Source organism: Zonotrichia leucophrys, chromosome 3 (assembly GCF_028769735.1).
Source record: "Zonotrichia leucophrys gambelii isolate GWCS_2022_RI chromosome 3, RI_Zleu_2.0, whole genome shotgun sequence".
Lineage (NCBI taxonomy): Eukaryota > Metazoa > Chordata > Aves > Passeriformes > Passerellidae > Zonotrichia > Zonotrichia leucophrys.
Genome location: NC_088172.1, coordinates 105,248,587 through 105,266,170, shown reverse-complemented (window position 1 = coordinate 105,266,170; position 17,584 = coordinate 105,248,587). Strand labels below are relative to the sequence as shown.

Here is a 17,584-nt window from a genome sequence, read left to right as displayed (position 1 = left end):
TTGCAGTGTGCAAATCAGAGCCCCACACTGCTGGCAGCCTGGCTCCTCACTCCAGCAGCCACACCAGGTGCTGGCAGCTGAGATTTCATAGACCCAGCTGCCCATTTATCTGAGTTTATTTTGCTCCTGAGCTATTTCCCCATGCAGGACGAGCAGATCAGACCCCACACAGCAGCAGGGAGGTGTCCCCAGCTCTCCTGCCCTTCCCTATGGAACCTGCTCTGGAGGCTTTGAGGTGAGGAAGGGTTCAGGAAGGGCTGAATGCAGAAATCAGCAGCAGCAGTGGGACTGAGGAGGCACTGGGAGCAGAAGAGCTGGAGAATGATGGATGAGAGGTAACAGGCAGCACCAGAGAAGAGAACTGCCCCTGGTGAGCCATTTTTCTAGGAACAACAGGGTGAACAGGATAGTTCCACACTGGCTACGTGTGCTCAGCTGAGATTGATGTTCCTTCTAGCCAAAACTGTGTTCCAGGCCTGTGATTTCAGTATTTCACATTTCCCATCAACAACAGCAAGCTGCCCAGCCCTCAGAACATGCAAGGCTGGGTGTGGCATGCCATCATTTGTCTCTGACTTTGGGTGCTGCTGAAAGAAATGCTGCCCAAAAAATCACTCCCCACTGTGCCCACACAGCAGGAACCTGAGGGGAGACTCCAGGAAAAAGCAGGGTTGCACTTTAAGGGTTCCAAGGAATAAAGAATTAAATATGATACCAGTGAGAAAAAAAGATGAGACAGTAAAAAAGTTTCTCAAAGATGACATTTCCTTAAGTTAGCCTAGGTTCACTGCAAATCACTTCTTTTTACCTTTGTTCTTAAAAATTACATTTCCCTAAGAAAAAAAGAAAGCAGTAACACTTCTAAATAAATAATCGGGACTTGATGTACTGCCAAGGGTTTCTACCAAAGGCTAGGAAAGTGATCAGCATAATTAAAAATAAATTCAGAGTGTGCACATGGTGCTTTTTATGTTATAATGTTGTTTCTTTGTGCATGCTTTTTCTGGGTTTAAAAAAACCAACAAAGGGAGAGATAATTGGTAGGGCATTAAGCTCAGTAATCATAAAGTAATGCCAGGCTGAGTGGTTTTCTTATTGTCCTGGTAATTATTACATGGCCAGTTGCTATTTCATGGCCTCAGTCAGGGCAAAGGTGCTCCCAAGGCTTCCCTTGCAGAGCCATGAGCACTTGAGCAGATCCTTCCAACTCTTTTGGGACAGGGAATAGCCAGCTGCCATTAATTTCATTAATTGTATTTCCTTGTTGGAAGAAAGCAAATGCGAGTGTGATTGCTGTGTCCCATGCAGGTTCAGAGCACAGTCCCAGGCTGTCAGTTTTTGTAATGCACAGATAAAAATCAAATCCTGAATCCCATTGTGGGCCAGCTGCCACACATTCACTGCACATAATGAACTCACTGAAAGGGAAGGGCCTGTGGTTGGTGCCTGTAAATGTGAAACATGAACTCTGAAAAGGAATTCGAAAGAGTTTCAGACTTCTCTTGCACTATCCCCTGGGTTTATCCTGATTTACTCCCCCAATTTACCAAGCTGGGAATATTTTGTCAAATTAAGGCTGAAGATCATGTTTCCAAATATAGCCTCTGAAGCTCCTTGGAAATGCAGGCAAAGAAACCTGTAGGTGCAGTCTGAGATGATCTGCAGACTTTCACATCTAAGTCAAAGCAAGTGTAGCAAGTGTCAAGGTAAATAATTAAACATGTAAGGTCACTGGTAGTGCAGCTAAAAAAATAGAATAGGTTGGACTAATCATGAATCCTTAATTCTTTGGGGTTTGGCTTCTGTACCTCTAAACCTTTGGAGCACATCTCTGTCCTGATAAGAATCTGTGGCATGGACCTGGCTGTAAATTCCTGCTGGTAGAGGGGAGAGCAGTCTTTTATCTGCTCAGATCAACCTTAAATTGCATGGTCTCTAAACCTCCTGTGGGCCTGTGCTTCTCCTCTGGCACTGCAGCTTGACTGTTTTCTTCCAGAATATCTGTATGAAGCTGCAGCATTCGCCCTAAGCACCAGCTAATCCTCAGTGACAGCACAAAGTCCTCACTGGAGGTAAGAGGTCTGCAAAGCATCACAGTTACAAATTGCTTTTGCTTTGGCCACGTCTTCACTCCACTAAAGGGCATAAATTTCTGCATATTGGAATCATAACTTAAAAGTGGCCATGCTGATTTTCATTTCTTTGAATTCAGAGAAAGAAAATCCCTGTCAAAACAAATACTTGTGTGACAAGTTCTAGCACAAAACACGTTTTACAGCTGAGATATAAACCCTTGAAAAATGGTGTCTAATGGAAACAATGACAGTTCATTCACTCTGTGAAAGCTGGCAAAGGAGCTGGAACAAACACAGAGCAGATGAAAATAACTTCCCTGAGGTCTGTTTAAAGTGGGCATCACCACCGCCTGGGCTTGCATATGTTTTGGCATACTGGCACTCTGAAGGAGTTGGTCAGCTAAGGCCACTCTGTTAATAGCATTAAGAAGCCTACATTACACATAAACCACATTTTTAGCACTCAGTGCAGCATCATTTTTTAAATTAAACATAATGCTAAGTCATCAGCAAACATGACAGGACAAAGCAAATATCAAATCAAACAGGAGAGAACCCCCTGTGCACATCTGCTTGCCCCAAACATTTGCTCCCACGTAAACCAAACTAAAATAGCAAATTTACAATTATTTTCTCACGAGTTAACAAATCCTTGGACTAGGAAACAAATGCCAAAAGTCAAATTCCCAAACTGCCTTAGCTTTTTCTGAGTCTTAATGCATTGGTGACTTTGCTGGGCAAACAACACAGTTCAGACTGTAACTGTAATTAACAGGAGTTTCTGGGTGCTCAGCCTTTTTCAAAACATGACAGCACCTAAAGGTTTCAGCTCAGCTGTCAGATATTGGCAGGGAACAGAATTCCCTCCTGGCACTTATGGGCTGTCAGAAAGTTATGTGCCATGCTGAACCTCCCTGATCTCTGAATCAAAGCAAATTTCATGGAGCACAGCAAGCTGCCAGATTTCATGTTTATGGGCAAATTTATGAGCTACAGAGATGTTTCCCATATTCTGCTTTGCACACTTGTCCTTCTGTCTTTGTTGCCATAAAAAGTATAATGTTCATTCTCCTCCCTAAAGATGGGCCTTAATCTGCAATACCATTTGAGAGAAACTTTTCAGGGACTTCACTGTGTTTCTGACCAGAACTTTTCTGTACAAAGCAAGTGCTGCTCACCTGTTAATTAAAGTACAAGTGCACTTATGTTGCAGCTGCAACAAAAATCGAGTGCCACTCTTGCTTCCCTGAAGAACAAACTCCACCACGTGTTTAACGCTGCTGATTTCAGTGTATTTTATGTCACCACTGAAAACACCCAGAATTTCTGCAAGGTCAGACATCAGGTGGTACCTGTGAGGTAGGTGTTGTGTGAGGAGTTGATGAAGTAGTGTGACAGTGGCTGAGACATGTCCTCATTCAAGTCCAGTTTCTCGGGGGGGACGACGCCGTTCTCCTCCCCGCTCAGGTAGCGCATGAAGCCATCCACGGAGATCTGTCCTGGGAGAGCAACCAGGGAGAGCACAGTCAATCCCAGCTCACACCCCGGCACGGGCAGCTTACAGTGCCACCTTTTACCTCTGGATTTACAACAGAAAGATTTAATGGCATGTTTGGGTATAAAAACGTAGACAAGAGACACATAACGCAAAGACACAGGGATATGACAGATTCACACTTTTTTCTAGCTTTTTGCATTAAAATTATCTCAGCCCTAAAATTCTCATGAAACTTCAAAAAAATATCCATTGTGCTTTACATAGTTCAAGTCATAGAGCTAATTGGCCTTTTTCTCTCACTGCTGCCATGTTAAATTTGATCTGATGTCTCTTCTTGGGATGGAACCACAGCAGAAGCCATGTCAGCAGCTACAGCCCTCAGTGACATCCTTCTCTCTGCAGGGTTTGGAGCTTACCAGCACAAGAAATTTATTTTTCTTCCCCTTCAAACACCTCTCCTCTAATTTATCTGATTAATTACAATTCCCCTCCCCATGGGGTCACTCAGTAGTGCTTTGTTAAAACACTTAAAACCAGCACAAACATAAAAATGCCTACTTTTTCCTGAGGCACCTGGCAATTGAAATGTTCAACACAACCCAGTGCCACAGAGGCACCTCCTGCTGAAGAGGGCAAGAGCCTACTCATCCTCCCCTCTGCCTTATCCCTTTGTCCTCTTTTCCTCACACTCTGCACCTTCCCTGCCTCACTCTGCATTTTTTCCCCTCACACTTGGCATATTTTTGACTTGGTTCCTAAAGCACACGTAAGTGTGCTAAGTTTATTAAAGCCAGCTAAAGTTTGGTAAATAACAGATCCATTTTGATGTTTTTATTGTGCATTGGAATAGGCCTGAAAAACACAAGAACAAGTGTGGAGGAGAAATACAAAAGAGTCTAATGTATTCTTACCACAGACATTCCCAATACCTCAAAATTAGAAATGTGCACCTGAATTAAAAACTTCTAAGAGTTTGGAAAGGCATTGCCCAGTCAGTGAGGAAGTGTCTCTGTCCCTCTCTGTATTTGAACACTCCTGCAGAAATACTTGAGGCAGTTTCTCAGCAAATGGTTCCACGGAACACCTCAAACTGCTGCTCCATGCAACCTTCAGGGTGCTGGAATTGATGCAGAGATCAAAACAGAACCACCACATTGGGAACCAAGTGAAGTCAACAGAATCTGGCATTTCTCCATTCCAATTTTATAGGAAGGAGAAGTAATTTCCTACTAGAAGAGGAGTATGTTGAGAGGTTCTATTGAATTTCCTGACTGTGATCAGCTCCATTATATGAAACACGGGAAGTGTTTGTGCAGCCTGATCTTTTTCTGCATCCCTGGCTCCACCTGATTGTTCCAAAATAGTTACAAGGGAGAGAAAAAGAAAAGAAAAGCACAAATGACATGGCAAGTTGTACACATTTCACAAGAATTCCTTACTAACTGCAGCTACACAATCCCATACCTTTCAAGAACTATTACAATTGATCAAATATATGAATGTTCCTGGATAAAAGAGAAAACCACATAAAAATGTAACTGTTGCTTTGTGCACAAGTATCAAGGCTCTTTTCTGGTCAACATTTGCCACTTCTGCTATCCCAGATCCTTTTTCCTGGAGCAGTCTTCAGGCAGGTGACACACTTCTGGCAAATGATTTATCAAAAACTCACAGAATTTCCAGGGGTAATTAATGAATCCTGTTTTCTATGGTTCTTGTCAACATTCATCAATCAAAATGTTTTCTTCTGCAGCTCATGAGATCTGGACTATCCCCATTCCTGGGAGATGGTGATCACACATTTGCCATGAAGCAGAATTGCAGCCACTGCAGTGGTTGGTAGGACAGACTGGGCTTTGTGAATGCACTTCTCAGAGGCTCCTCTGTTTGAAGATTTACTGTGTTATCACTCAGTAAGAGTGTGAAAACACACTCTTGGTGTGCTATCCTAGTCCTGTTTGCCAGATCCAGAGAGCCAGGCCCGTGTCTCCTGTGGGGCCTGTGGCAGTGCTAGGTCAGACACAGGTGACAGCCCATGGAAAACTGTTCCCATGCAGCTTCCAGGGCTGGAAAAAGCTGCTTTTGACACAGAAATCCTTCTCCCAGAGCCCAATAAGACACAGGTAGCTTGACCAGATCCTGCTTTGCCAACCCTTTTAACAGCCAGCATGACCAGCATGGTGCCTGATGTGGAAATGCTCCTGTGGCCCTGGGCGCTTGCCAGCTCTCAGCATCAGGATGTAAACAAACCCTGCTCACTCAACACCTGCTCAAAGACATCAGGGTTCAAAGCAGGCTTGAACTGCCAAAAGAAGCTGCTCCTGCAGTTCTGTGCCCTCTGCAGAGCACCAAGCCCAAAACAGCAGCAGCGCAGTAGCCTGGGGGAGATTTAATAAAAGTGCTGCTAACCCTGAGAACTTCTCAAACAGCTGCTGGGTCTAAACTTCATCCCCTTATTTTGATGTGCAGCTCCCTAATTTTCCTGGGCTCTAGCAAAATTTTCCTAGCCCAGCCTGCTCCCAGGAGCCTTCCAGTCCTCCAGGAAAAGTCTTGGGATGGAAAACAAGAGAGGCACAGCAGACAGCAGAAAAAACAACATATGTGAACACTTTTCTTTGCATTTTATCCTTGCAACTTTAACAACAGCTTTCACCTGTCCCTTAAAGTTTGTGGATGATCTGTATGACAACTAAAATGTGCATTTGCGTGTACACAGTAAACAGGTTAGGCCACATGGATTTTAAACATTTCTATCTGTATATTTGCAAACCTCACTGTGCTTTCCATTTGTTTACAGCCATGCTGTTATCCATTCAGTTATAATCTAACTGAAAAGCACCATTGTGCCAAGAGATGTTATTAAAGCAAAAGAGAAAACAAACAAAAAGGAAGCAAGACAATTAATTGGCACCTCGTATCTCCCAGTCAGCAGCACAGAATTGCAATGGTGTTTTGTCTGACAGTGAAATCAGGTTTATTCCAATGCAGTCTGTAACAATAATCGCATTTGCTGTAATCCCACACAACTGAGCAGCCCTCTCAAATTGAAGATAAGAATCTAACAAGCAAACCAGACACTTGATAATCCAGTGAGAGATCTGTGAATCGTGTCCCATTGGGAACTCTCTCTCACAAACAGGCCCTGCAATTCCCAGCTCATTAGGGATTAATATTTCATGCACAGTGTGGAGCAGGATGCACAGATCCTGGTGTGTCTCCTGACACTGGGCACACATGAGCTACTGCAGAGAAGCTCCCAGGATGAATTTCCATGGAATTCACACTGTGTGGGACACAGTGTGCCAGAGCTGCTCTGGTGGCACTTGCAGGGTTTGCACCCAAGTGGTGCTGGAAGCTGCTTGGCTTTCCAGACACATTTCTACTGCTCTATTGGTTGGGAGTTGTAGTGATCTTATCACAAAGCTCCCATGCCTTCTCGGTGATGTCTCACAGGCATCTCCTTGCAGCACTGACTCCTCCTTCCTCACAGCACAGCCACCAAACCACAGCCCTCTCCTCAGCCAGCTCACCCACTCTTTTGCAGCACTCTTCTTCTTCTTGGGCACAGCTGTGGCCTGCTAAGGGCAGGCCTGTTCCTGAGTTTAAGGGTTGGTACAGCTGCAACTCCTCAACTGTGAGATTGCCTTCTGCACTGTCTTTATTTTTCTACATTCTATCCCTCCACAGGGGTAACTGCAGTTTCTGCTTATTCAGTTTTGCAAACCAGGACAGGACAGGATTGTCCCACTGCACTGTCCACTCTCTGCCACTCTTGGTGACAAAGTCACCACAAGGAGAGAACACAGAATGAGCTCAGCCCAGACTGAAAAGACCCCAACCCTACAACTGGGTAAAGACTTCATCCCAGTTATCTTAGTGCTGCTTTGTTTTAGAAAAAAACAGTGAGCATGGCAAAGACCCTCAGGTCAGGATCTGCAGATACATCAAAATATCACAGTAGCAGCCACCATTTACACACCAGGGGCAAAAATCATCAGTAGCTCCTCCATTTCAGCAGTTCTCTCAATGATCACTAAGGGCAGAAATTCACACTAGTCAGCCTTATCAAATTAATAAGTAGAGGAACAGCAATATATCTGAATTACTGCATCTGGCTATTAGTGAAGCATTTAATGAAGTTTTAAACTCAGATTTTTCCTAAATGGAAATACTAATCTGCTAAAAAGCTCAGAGAGAAATAAACTGAGGTCAGCTTAAAAGATCAGGGTTTCTTTGAATTTGAAAGCTGAACTGCACAAGAAGTCCAGAGGCTGAACACTGATCAGTGGTAGGTCCGGTTTCATAAAGTCCTTAATAATGTGAAAAAGTAGAACCAACAACACAGGGTTTAAAAACCAGACAGTTCTCTGGTGGCTGTTGGCAAAACAAGAGGGCAAAGCTATCATGAACCAGGTAAATGGGACACAAATAAATGAGAACACACAACAATTCAAGCTACACAGCTAATCACTGGAGCAGAAAAAAATCCAAAATATAGAGGTGAACAGGGAAGATAGGAATCCATCACCCTGAGAAACAGATGAGATGCAGAGAACAGCAAGTCATCTGTAAAGGAAGCTGCATCACAAAAGGTGATTAAGAAAAAGGAATTAAACAGGTAACGAGACCAGAGTGAGCACTAGAAAACTTGGGGTGTGTGTGTCTGAAAAAGCTTGGCAGTGCTTCAATTAAGTGTGCTAGGAAACAGTCTTGCTAGTGGATTTATTGCTTGTGTCATTGCTTAAATCCTTTAAAATCAAAGCAGGACAATATCCTGTTGTGCTCAAATCTCATTTCCTTTCTCTAAACTTGGAGGAAAACATAATGGATCCAGTCCTGCCCTCAGTTTTAGTCATTGAAATACCTCCTGTAATTAGAGTTACCTGGCCACAAACCAAAACAAGCTGTCTTGGGGAACATGTTCTTGCAAGAGAAATGGAAAACTCCCTCAGTAAGGAAGGGACAGAGCAAGATTCCTCTCTCCAGCCTTGGATGGGTATAGTGCAGTGAGCCACAGGGAGAAGTGAGCACAGAGAATGATACAGGATCAATTATCCTATAGATATGGTTTATCCTGATACAAGATCAGGATCAATTATCCTATAGATGTTGTTTATCCAGATACAGGATCAGGATAAATGCTTACTGAATGGGACACAAATCAAATGAGAACACACAGATAAAAAGTCAAGCTACACAGCTAATCACTGGAGCAAAGAAAAATCCAAAATACAGAGGTGAAGAGGGAAGAAGATGCCCTGGAACCCATCACCCTGAGAAGCAGATGAGTGTGAATGACAAGTCAGTGAGGGAAATCAGGGAAAAGCAAACCTGGTGTGTCTGAGCAGCCTCCACAGAAGAGCTTGCTCAGTGCCCACATGCCCAAGGACACTGAGATCCAGAGCTGTGTGCACAGCAAGGCTCCTCAAGTAAAGCAGAGTTCAGGGTGCCTAAAACAGGAATGCTTGTCACTCCAACGAACTATCACATCCACTTTAGCATCTGGACAAGTGCGCAGAGAAAACCAAGAGTGGATACAATCATTTACCTTTTCTGGGGGTGGCAAGAAAATGTTTGCAGATGGAAAACCACTTTTCTGAACTATCAAGATGAGGCACTGCAGCCCAAGACACTGAATTCACTCCAGGGAAGAAATATTTCCTACAAGCTTCCACAGGAGCCATGCCAAACAGCAAATCTACTTAAATCAGAATTAAAACTTGGGGAGCATTCCAAGGACACTGCCATCTCCAAGGGAAAGGAAGGTGAGTGGCACCTGAGGAAAAAGCAGGTTTCCAAATCTCACTGGTGCCTGTAGGCAGGAACCATCCAGGTTTAACAAGATCTTAAAGCCAACTGCAGTGTTGAGTGTGGTATTTATTTACTCATTTTATTACAAGTCACAGGCTTTTTCAGCCTTTTCAGGCTCTCAGGAAGGAAGGGCTCTGACCCACAGGGGATACACAGCCTATGAAAAGGAGACATTTTTCTGCAGTAGTGCTAGAAAACAGCAAAACACACATTGAAGCAGGGAGGATTCTAAGCACTCAACATTTTCTCTTCCTTACAATTGATACCTTGGAAACACATTTATTTTGATGGCTATTGATCCTTTGAATGCCTGCAGCAGCTTTAAAAGCCTCTGCTGTTACAATGCACGGTCACAGTTCAGAGATTCTGGTAAGCAGAGCTTTCCTGACAAGGAAAACAAGTCTTGGAGCAGTTCCTAAAACTTCAGCAGGCAGATGCTAAACTTGTTAGAAGGCAAACTTAAATAACCAGTAATTGTTAAGGAGTGGGGGAAAACGCCAAGCAACCAATCTCTCCTAAGTCTCAAGACTGAAGCAGGGTTTCACAGCCACAAACCCATCCTCTGCTCTTGACTTCTCAGCAGAGATGTGGCAGAAATTGTTTCTGACAGGATATCCCTTACAGCACATCACAAGACAGTCAGTTTAGATCCAATTAAATCCACAAAACCACTACAAAAGCACCTTTACACCAGTCCCTAGCTGCAGTGGGATGAGCACTTTGCAACATGGCAGGTTTCTAAGGCAGCTGAGTGGAAAGGATTGAAATCAGACAGATAAAACCACCATTCATCCCAGCATACTGCAGTTATTTCTGACAGACTTGAAAGAGGGACAGTGCTGGAATATGTCACTGTCTTGCCAAACCTCTCAAAAACATCCTCTGTACAATGCTCAGAGTGATCCTGGGAGATGGAATAATGTTAAATGTTGGCTTACATCCAATTGCTAAGTTGCACCAAAAGACATCTAAAAATATGTCTTTTTCTCTGCTAAGTGATATTTCTCTACCTAAGCTATTAATGCACTTGCCAAAAGGACTGCCCTGTACTATCATGGGAAGAGATAAGAGTGTCAGTGTGCTCTAAGGGCTGAAAAAAATCTAAAAGAAAAAAATCACAGGTGACATTTTTACTTCCACAATCTCCTGCAACTGAAAACTGATTAACATTAAAGAGAAGTGGAAAAGAAAAAAAGGGGTGGCACTGCAAAGACAGTGCAAACAAACTGAGAAGGGATTTTAGTGCTTTTAAAGGGCATTCCTTATCTGTTCTTTAAATTGGGTCCTGCAGCTGCAGGCACTGCAGTGGACAATCCCTTCCATAAAGAACTTGAGCTCTCTCCTAACAACAATTGCTTTTTTTGCCCTCTTTGCTACCTCTGCTACTCTGTGCCAGGACCACATTGTTAGGAAACTTTTCCTCACTTCCAGCCTCAATTTACTCAAGGCCACTTGATCCCTGTGTGTTCTTGTGCCAGCATTGTCCCTTAGTTCCCCACCTCGTGCTGCCTCCCCAGAGTTCTGCATTTACGGGTGGGGCATGAATTTATGGGCAGGGTATGTATTTATGGGCAGGGTATGTATTGATATCCTTCCAGCTGGAGGATACTGGTGGATATTGAAGGATACTGGCAGATATTGAAGGATACTGATGGATCTTAGTGGCTGACTGCATCTGCCAGCAGAAGGAAACTCCCTCCCATGGATGCTGTACCCCAAACCATGCCATGTTTGTCCAAACTTTATCTGCGTTTGTTTCCCTCAGCACTGGAGTCCAGGCTCCTTTATATTTTCAGAAACAAACCTTATCTAATATTCATCTTCAAATCATAAATTCTGCTGCTAAAATTGAATACTTCCTCATGCTCCATAAAAGAGGTAGCAACAAGCACAGAATAAACAGTTTGACTGCTGGACTGAGTTTTCTATTTATGGGCTCTGACAGTCTGAGGCCGGGTCAAACACAATACAGAAAAATACTCTCCAGTGGAGATGCAAAAAATCCTTACAATTGAGGACTTTCTGTTCTAAAAGGTTTTTACATTTAGTTTTTCACTTGAGATGCAATGTTCCAAACAACTGCATGATCTGAAATTAATTTTTCAGCTTAACTAGAAAAAGCAACCTCCAGTGTATTAGAGAAATAAATTTTGCCAACTCATTTTGACAAATAGTTTCCATTAACATATTTATGCTGCCACATTACCCACACTAACACTTGTTGCATATATATATATATATACATACATACAGCTATATATATATATATATTTTAAACAATTTTTTAAGAAAGGTTTCTTGGTAAGCTACCTAGCTGCTGACAGCCTGGCCTAGCCTACAACTTTGGTGTGGCTTAAACATTTCAAGAGTAATAAATCATGCCTGGGATCTATTGTTCTGTCAATATTTGAGACAGAAACAGGGCAGAGAGCTCTTCCCCTGTACAAGTGGAATGCTGGAAAACACTGACAATCCCAAAGTGAATGGGCTTTTGGGGAAGTATTCTCACTTTCCATGTTCCAGTTGGAAGGCCAAGGAATTCCAACTGTTCTCTAACACTTCCTACAAGTGTTTCATACCAACCATTTGCCTGAATGATTTATACATCAGAATTTATGCTTTAAATATTATGAAGTATGTCTTAAAAGTAGAGCCATGGCTGCACAGTGCTTGTTTGTGCCATTAAAATCTGTTACCTAGGAAATTACCCCCTTCTGCCACCAAAGGAATCCAGGGTGTAATTATTCTTAAGCAGTTACTAAAAGGTGAATTTAATGCAGTGGGGTGAAAATGTTTAAATTGCATAAAAGTTTAAAGGAGGAGAAACACATTTATGCTGGGGTGAATAGTGCCTGGTGTTAAGGCTGCCATGGGAAAAATACATACAATAGATGCTGTATAAAATTAAATATAACTTAATTGAATGATGATTGCTTAATTTATTACCTAAGAAAAACTCAGTGCAACAACTACCAATAAATGTGCACCGCAAAACAGAATTCATACTGGAATTCATGGAGAGAGTCATGCAACCAGCTCCTCTACAATCCTTACAAATGCATGTATAACCAAAGCTGACACACAGCAAGCAGATACAGAGAAAATCTGCAGAAACACTGTGAAATGTAAGAGCTGATCTAAAGGGTTGGCCCTTTAAAATTAAAGAAGCAGAGAATATTTAAATAAATGCATCCTTACTGTGCTCAGAACAGTGCAGGTGAGCAGCAACAAAAGGCTACAACGGGGACCAGGGGAATGATGAGATCCCAAAAGCATTTGAACAGTGCACAACAACTCACCAGAAATCCATGTAATTAGCTGTGAGAGACTCATTAGAAGAGAATATTGTGGTACAGTGGATGTGCACAGCCAATGAGCTGGGACAGGGAATTAGGAGGAACAATCATCAGAGGAGTGAAGGGCTAGCACTAGCCAAACAGGGAGCAAGGAGGCAGCTGTGCACATGGTTTCCACTTCATAAATTTGGATTTACGTTTTTAAGGAAAAAAATCCCTGATTTTAAATAAAGAACTTTTCAATGCATGACATTTTATTTGCTAACAAGCATGTACATCACACTTTTGGAGGTTGTCTGGGTATCTGTGTTCATGTTTCTGGCCAAAAACTGTCTGGAAACTTCACTTCAACAACCCTGGCAGCAGGAAGCCTGAGGGATCATCCCTTTTCCAGAATACCACATTAAAAGGTTAAATCACTGCTCTAAATATGTGCTTACATTTTGGTGACATTTTATAGACACGAAGCATTTTTTGACAATTATTCCATGAGTGCAGAAATGAGTGCACACCTACACTTCATTTAATATACAGTGAGTTGCATTCCCAACTCGGAGCAGATGCACAGAAAATATTGTGTCCCCATGTCATCCCTGATTAGCCAATTCCTGTCATTTTGGGATTTACACTGGAGCTGCTGCCAGTTCTGCAGCTCAGCTGCCAGACAGGGAGGTGGTTCTTCAGCACAGAGGTGGATATCAGGGTGTGCCAGCTGGACGCAGTGCACAAGCCTGAAAAGGGAAAAAAAACCCCAGAACAATCCCACTAAAAGAATTAACTCTCTGTGATCTTTCCCTTGCTCAAGTCAGCATTTTCAGAAAGAACTGATTTTTAAAACAAATAGATCCCACCCAGGATGAGAGGCACGTGTGGAACAGAAAATGTGTGCACCAAGGTAAACAGGGTGAGCAAATCCCACACAAACCTGTGTGCCCCAAGGTAAAGAGGTGAACAAGCCCCACTGGAGGCTGGGGGCAAACACCAACCACAGCACCTTCTCCCTGGCCTCTGTTTCACATTTTCTCCTTATTGCTAGGCACACCACACACCTCCTTCTAATAAATCCTTTATTTGGCTGATGTGGAGTGCTAATATTTGGGTAGCGAGGATGATCTTTCAGGTAACAGACTTTCCTGTAAGGTAAGCACAGAGCACAGCTCTAATATTTGCACAGATGAGAAAGGAGGTCACAAGGGGTTCCATTTCCTCAAGGAACTGCTCCTGCTGACGTCAAGAGACAGTTTGCATAAATATGGCCAAGAAGCAGGATTTAACCCTCCACAAAAAACTGGAAACACTCACTTGGATTGCACTAGAAAAATAAGAAACTTAAGAGGAAAAAATTAGAAGTGTTTGAGAGACAACATTCATGACGACATCAGTTTCCTCCAGCAAGATGCAAAGGTGAGAAAGCTTCCAGATGGGAGTGCCTTCAGTTAACCTCCCGACTCCTGGGTCTTTCTGGATTTTTTTGATCCATAATCTCTGGACCAAACCGTCTTTTTTTCATATTAGATCTGTTTTTCAGGATACTCCCATGTCTCTAAAATTTCTAAAGGTGTAAACACATCAAAAGCTGGGCTAATCATCAGGATATGCGCATTGGAATAAAACAGGATGCAGACACAAACTGAACTCTATTTTAAGACTTGTGGTGGTAGCAAAAATCTGCAGAGATTTGTGCAGGAGCTCTTTCACTGGTTTTGGCTAAGTGCCCAGCTAAATCCTGACAACACTTGAGATGTTCAAAAGGCAATTTTCTGTGATTATAGCATGAAATACACCGAGTTGATCTCATATCTTGCATTGTACACCACTTTATCCAAAAGCAGAGGGCTAGATTTAATAGTATTATTAAATTATAGATTTATCACGCTCTGAGTTCCATTGGCCCTGATTTTTTTTCTTTCAGCTTTACATTTTAGATGCTGGTAAACAGGCACTGTGATAGCCAGGCTTCTGCTGAGGGTCACATCCCAGAGCAAGTCTCCTGTCAATCCCCCCCACTGCAAAGCAAGCAGGGAAAGCAGCCCCATCCCTGCTCACTGACATCAACCCAACACATTTTATTTTAAAATGCACCGCAGGATGTCTCACTGGCCTGTGTGATCCCAAAGCAGACAGCTGGGACAGCAGCTGGATTTGGAAGCAGACTTGGCTCTAGCATGTAGGAGGGCTGAGTGACTGCGTCTGAGTGCAGCAGGAGTGTGAAATGCACTGACCTTTCTTTGCCAGGTTGCTGTTGGGTTCATACTTCTCAATCAGCACTTGAACTTGCTCTTGTTTGAGAGGTGGGTAAAGGATCTCGTTCAATCGTGGATCCCGCTGCTTCAAATTGATGAAGTCCATCATCTGATCCACAGTAAGGTAGGGCTTGCTCTTGGCACCACTGCAGAGAAATTAAAGCAACAGCAAAGTCACGTTAATACATTTCCTTGGAGTTCTGGGTCTGAAACTTCCCAAGGAAACTGAAACAAGATTCATACAAAACTATCTGCACTGATTTATTTTGCCAAAGTTTCTCCATCAGACATCTAGGAGGAAGATCTTTGACAATGTTCAGCATTATTGGCATCAATGGGAAGACTTGGAGCAATGCTAAAAGCCTTTCATTCCTCTGAATTCTTGGGATGGAGCTATTTAAAAAAGCAAAAGAGAAAACAGCCGTGGGATTCAATCCCCAGCTTGCCACAACCACTCTGCTGGCACTCCTGGCCCAGCTATTTGGGTTACTGCTGAATAACAGCAGCCCTGATTGCATTATTATGGTGATTTGTGTGGGTCCCTTTTTTAGAAACCTTCTAAAAGCTTCGAGGTGCTCTGCAAGGCAAGTAAAAGGCTGCCTGTTTGGGGAGGCAGTGAAGAGAGCAGAGTTTGGCACAAGCTGTGCCCCGACAGAAACCCAGGCTTGCTGTCCTGCCTCCACTGATCAGGCTGTGCTCAAAGTGAAGCACACAGATTGCTGCAGGGGTAGGGGCACCAGGAGTTACACAGCTGAGAACTGAATGATCAAATCAGTTGTAGCCAGCTGCTAATTTAATTTCACGGTGTGAATCCATCATACTCAAATCCTAAAAGTTGCTGCATTTTTTCCCAGTCCTAATTAAGCTTTTGGGGGTGATTTTCATGCCTATTTTGTGCTGTTATTGCTTATTACTCTTCTTTCTTGACTTTCTCAGAAACCTAAGGTGTCCTGATCAATGCAGAAAAACAAGACCTGGCAGTTCTGCTCCTCCAGGAACAAATTCCTTTAAAACTCAAGCCATCAGAAGTGGAGGTAAAAGCCTGGGAGAGAAAGAGCCCTTGATCCAAGATTAAATAACAGCCCTGCTTGACATATGAATCTGTTACTGGCCAGCCCTGCGTGCTGCTGTAGTGTAAATAACCCACTTTGCCATGGCCAGCCCAGAAATCAGTGAATGGGGAAAATAAATAAATAAAAAAATAAATAAAACAGTGAGAGTGCTTCCTTACAACTCAGAGAAGATGTGGTCGATCTCAGGCCGAGGGCAGAGGTTGTTCAGGAACACTCTGTACACTTCTGGCGTGAAGTCGTCTTGAGGGATTGAATCATTCTGTGAAATGGGGAAACAGACAAAGAGAGACATACAGCACTGTTATATGTTCTGTGCACACTGAGCACTCAGTGTTGGCTGCTTTTGATTTCCTTCCTGCAACCCAGAGGAGCCCAGGTTCTGCAGGGTTGTAAGCTCCCCTGAATCCCAGAGCAGCTTAAAGAGTACAGCTTAAAAAAATACACACAAATATATCTGTATTTTAATTTTATTTACTATATTATGTATAACATTGTTTATTGTATATAATATTATTTGTTACATTATATATATTTATTTTATGTATTATATATCTATATTTTTTTATTAATTATTTTTTATTTTTCAGCTTCCATGAGGCCCAGGTATCTCATCCTGTGAGCACATGGGAAGGAGGAGGAAGGCACATGTCTCTACCTAACCCCCTGCCCCAGAGCAGGAATGGGTGTAGCAGCCCTGCTGAGTCTCTGAGCTCACCCCAGCCGTGCTGAGCCCATGGCTGTCAGTGAGCAGAGCAGCAGCATCACAGGGTGAGTATGTCACTCATCCTGCCAGAGCTGTCACACAGCTGGGGAGCAATCTGGGTCACTGTGTCACTACTGCTACACTTGTTCCCTGGCAGCAGCGGGGATCCTGCCTGTTCCTTCCTGCACATACACGTTCAGGATGCCACCGTTCTGGGCAGCACTCAAGCAGCACAGCTCTGCCATCCATCTTTATCTTTGTCCTGAACACTCAGTGTGACACACTGAGCAATCAGATTTCTTTTAGAGGAATTGATAAAAATGCTCACCTGCAGAACACATGCCAGCATTTTTTTTCCCTTACATCTTCTACAATTTAGAGTGATTTAATTTTAGAGTGATGTAAATTTAGTCTAACTTCTAGATGACAATTTCATCACCCTCACTACATTCTTCTCCAAAAAAGTCAAATTACTGGAGGCATCTACTGTACTGAGTATGAGTCCTTCATCCAAAGCTGTGGCATGTGGTCGCTGGGAGCACCGTGGCCCACAGGATGGCTCTCCATGCTCCCAAAAGGGATGAACTAGAGGAAGAGGATGGTAACTAGGGCACAAAGCTGCTTGCCTGGCAAGGCTGGCTGGGGCAAGCAGTGCCTGTGTTACTGTGCCTGTTCAGCAGCGTTGCCAGGGGAACCTGCAGCATGGCTCAAGCCTTTGTCAGACCCAAGGAAACTTTGCTGTGCTCTTCCTGCCTCAGGTTACAAGAAATAAACAATGCCACAGGCATCACTTTGTGTCCTTTCATCCGAAATTCACACAGCTTGAGAGGGCTTTATCCTGTTTCTGTCCACAGGAGTCAATCTGTCCCAGCCTGACCAGTCTGG

The 17,584-nt window shown here is 43.2% G+C and overlaps 1 protein-coding gene and 1 long non-coding RNA gene across 4 annotated transcripts in view; one reads left to right on the top strand and one right to left on the bottom strand.

The window, feature by feature from the left end:
- Positions 1-17,584, bottom strand: part of PLCB1 (phospholipase C beta 1) — a 303,607-nt gene that overhangs the window by 117,350 nt on the left and 168,673 nt on the right. For all 3 annotated transcript variants that reach the window (XM_064709814.1, XM_064709813.1, XM_064709815.1), the window contains exons 8-10: positions 16,155-16,255; positions 14,903-15,069; positions 3,428-3,574 (exon numbers count right to left, since the gene is read on the bottom strand). In XM_064709814.1, coding sequence (XP_064565884.1) covers positions 3,428-3,574; positions 14,903-15,069; positions 16,155-16,255 — 415 coding nt within the window. The remainder of the gene's footprint in view (positions 1-3,427; positions 3,575-14,902; positions 15,070-16,154; positions 16,256-17,584) is intronic.
- The window catches only part of LOC135446189 (uncharacterized), a 56,903-nt gene that overhangs the window by 36,675 nt on the left and 2,644 nt on the right, over positions 1-17,584 (top strand). The window contains exons 2-3 of the long non-coding RNA XR_010439694.1: positions 15,860-15,957; positions 16,584-16,764. This is a non-coding gene — a long non-coding RNA (uncharacterized LOC135446189). The remainder of the gene's footprint in view (positions 1-15,859; positions 15,958-16,583; positions 16,765-17,584) is intronic.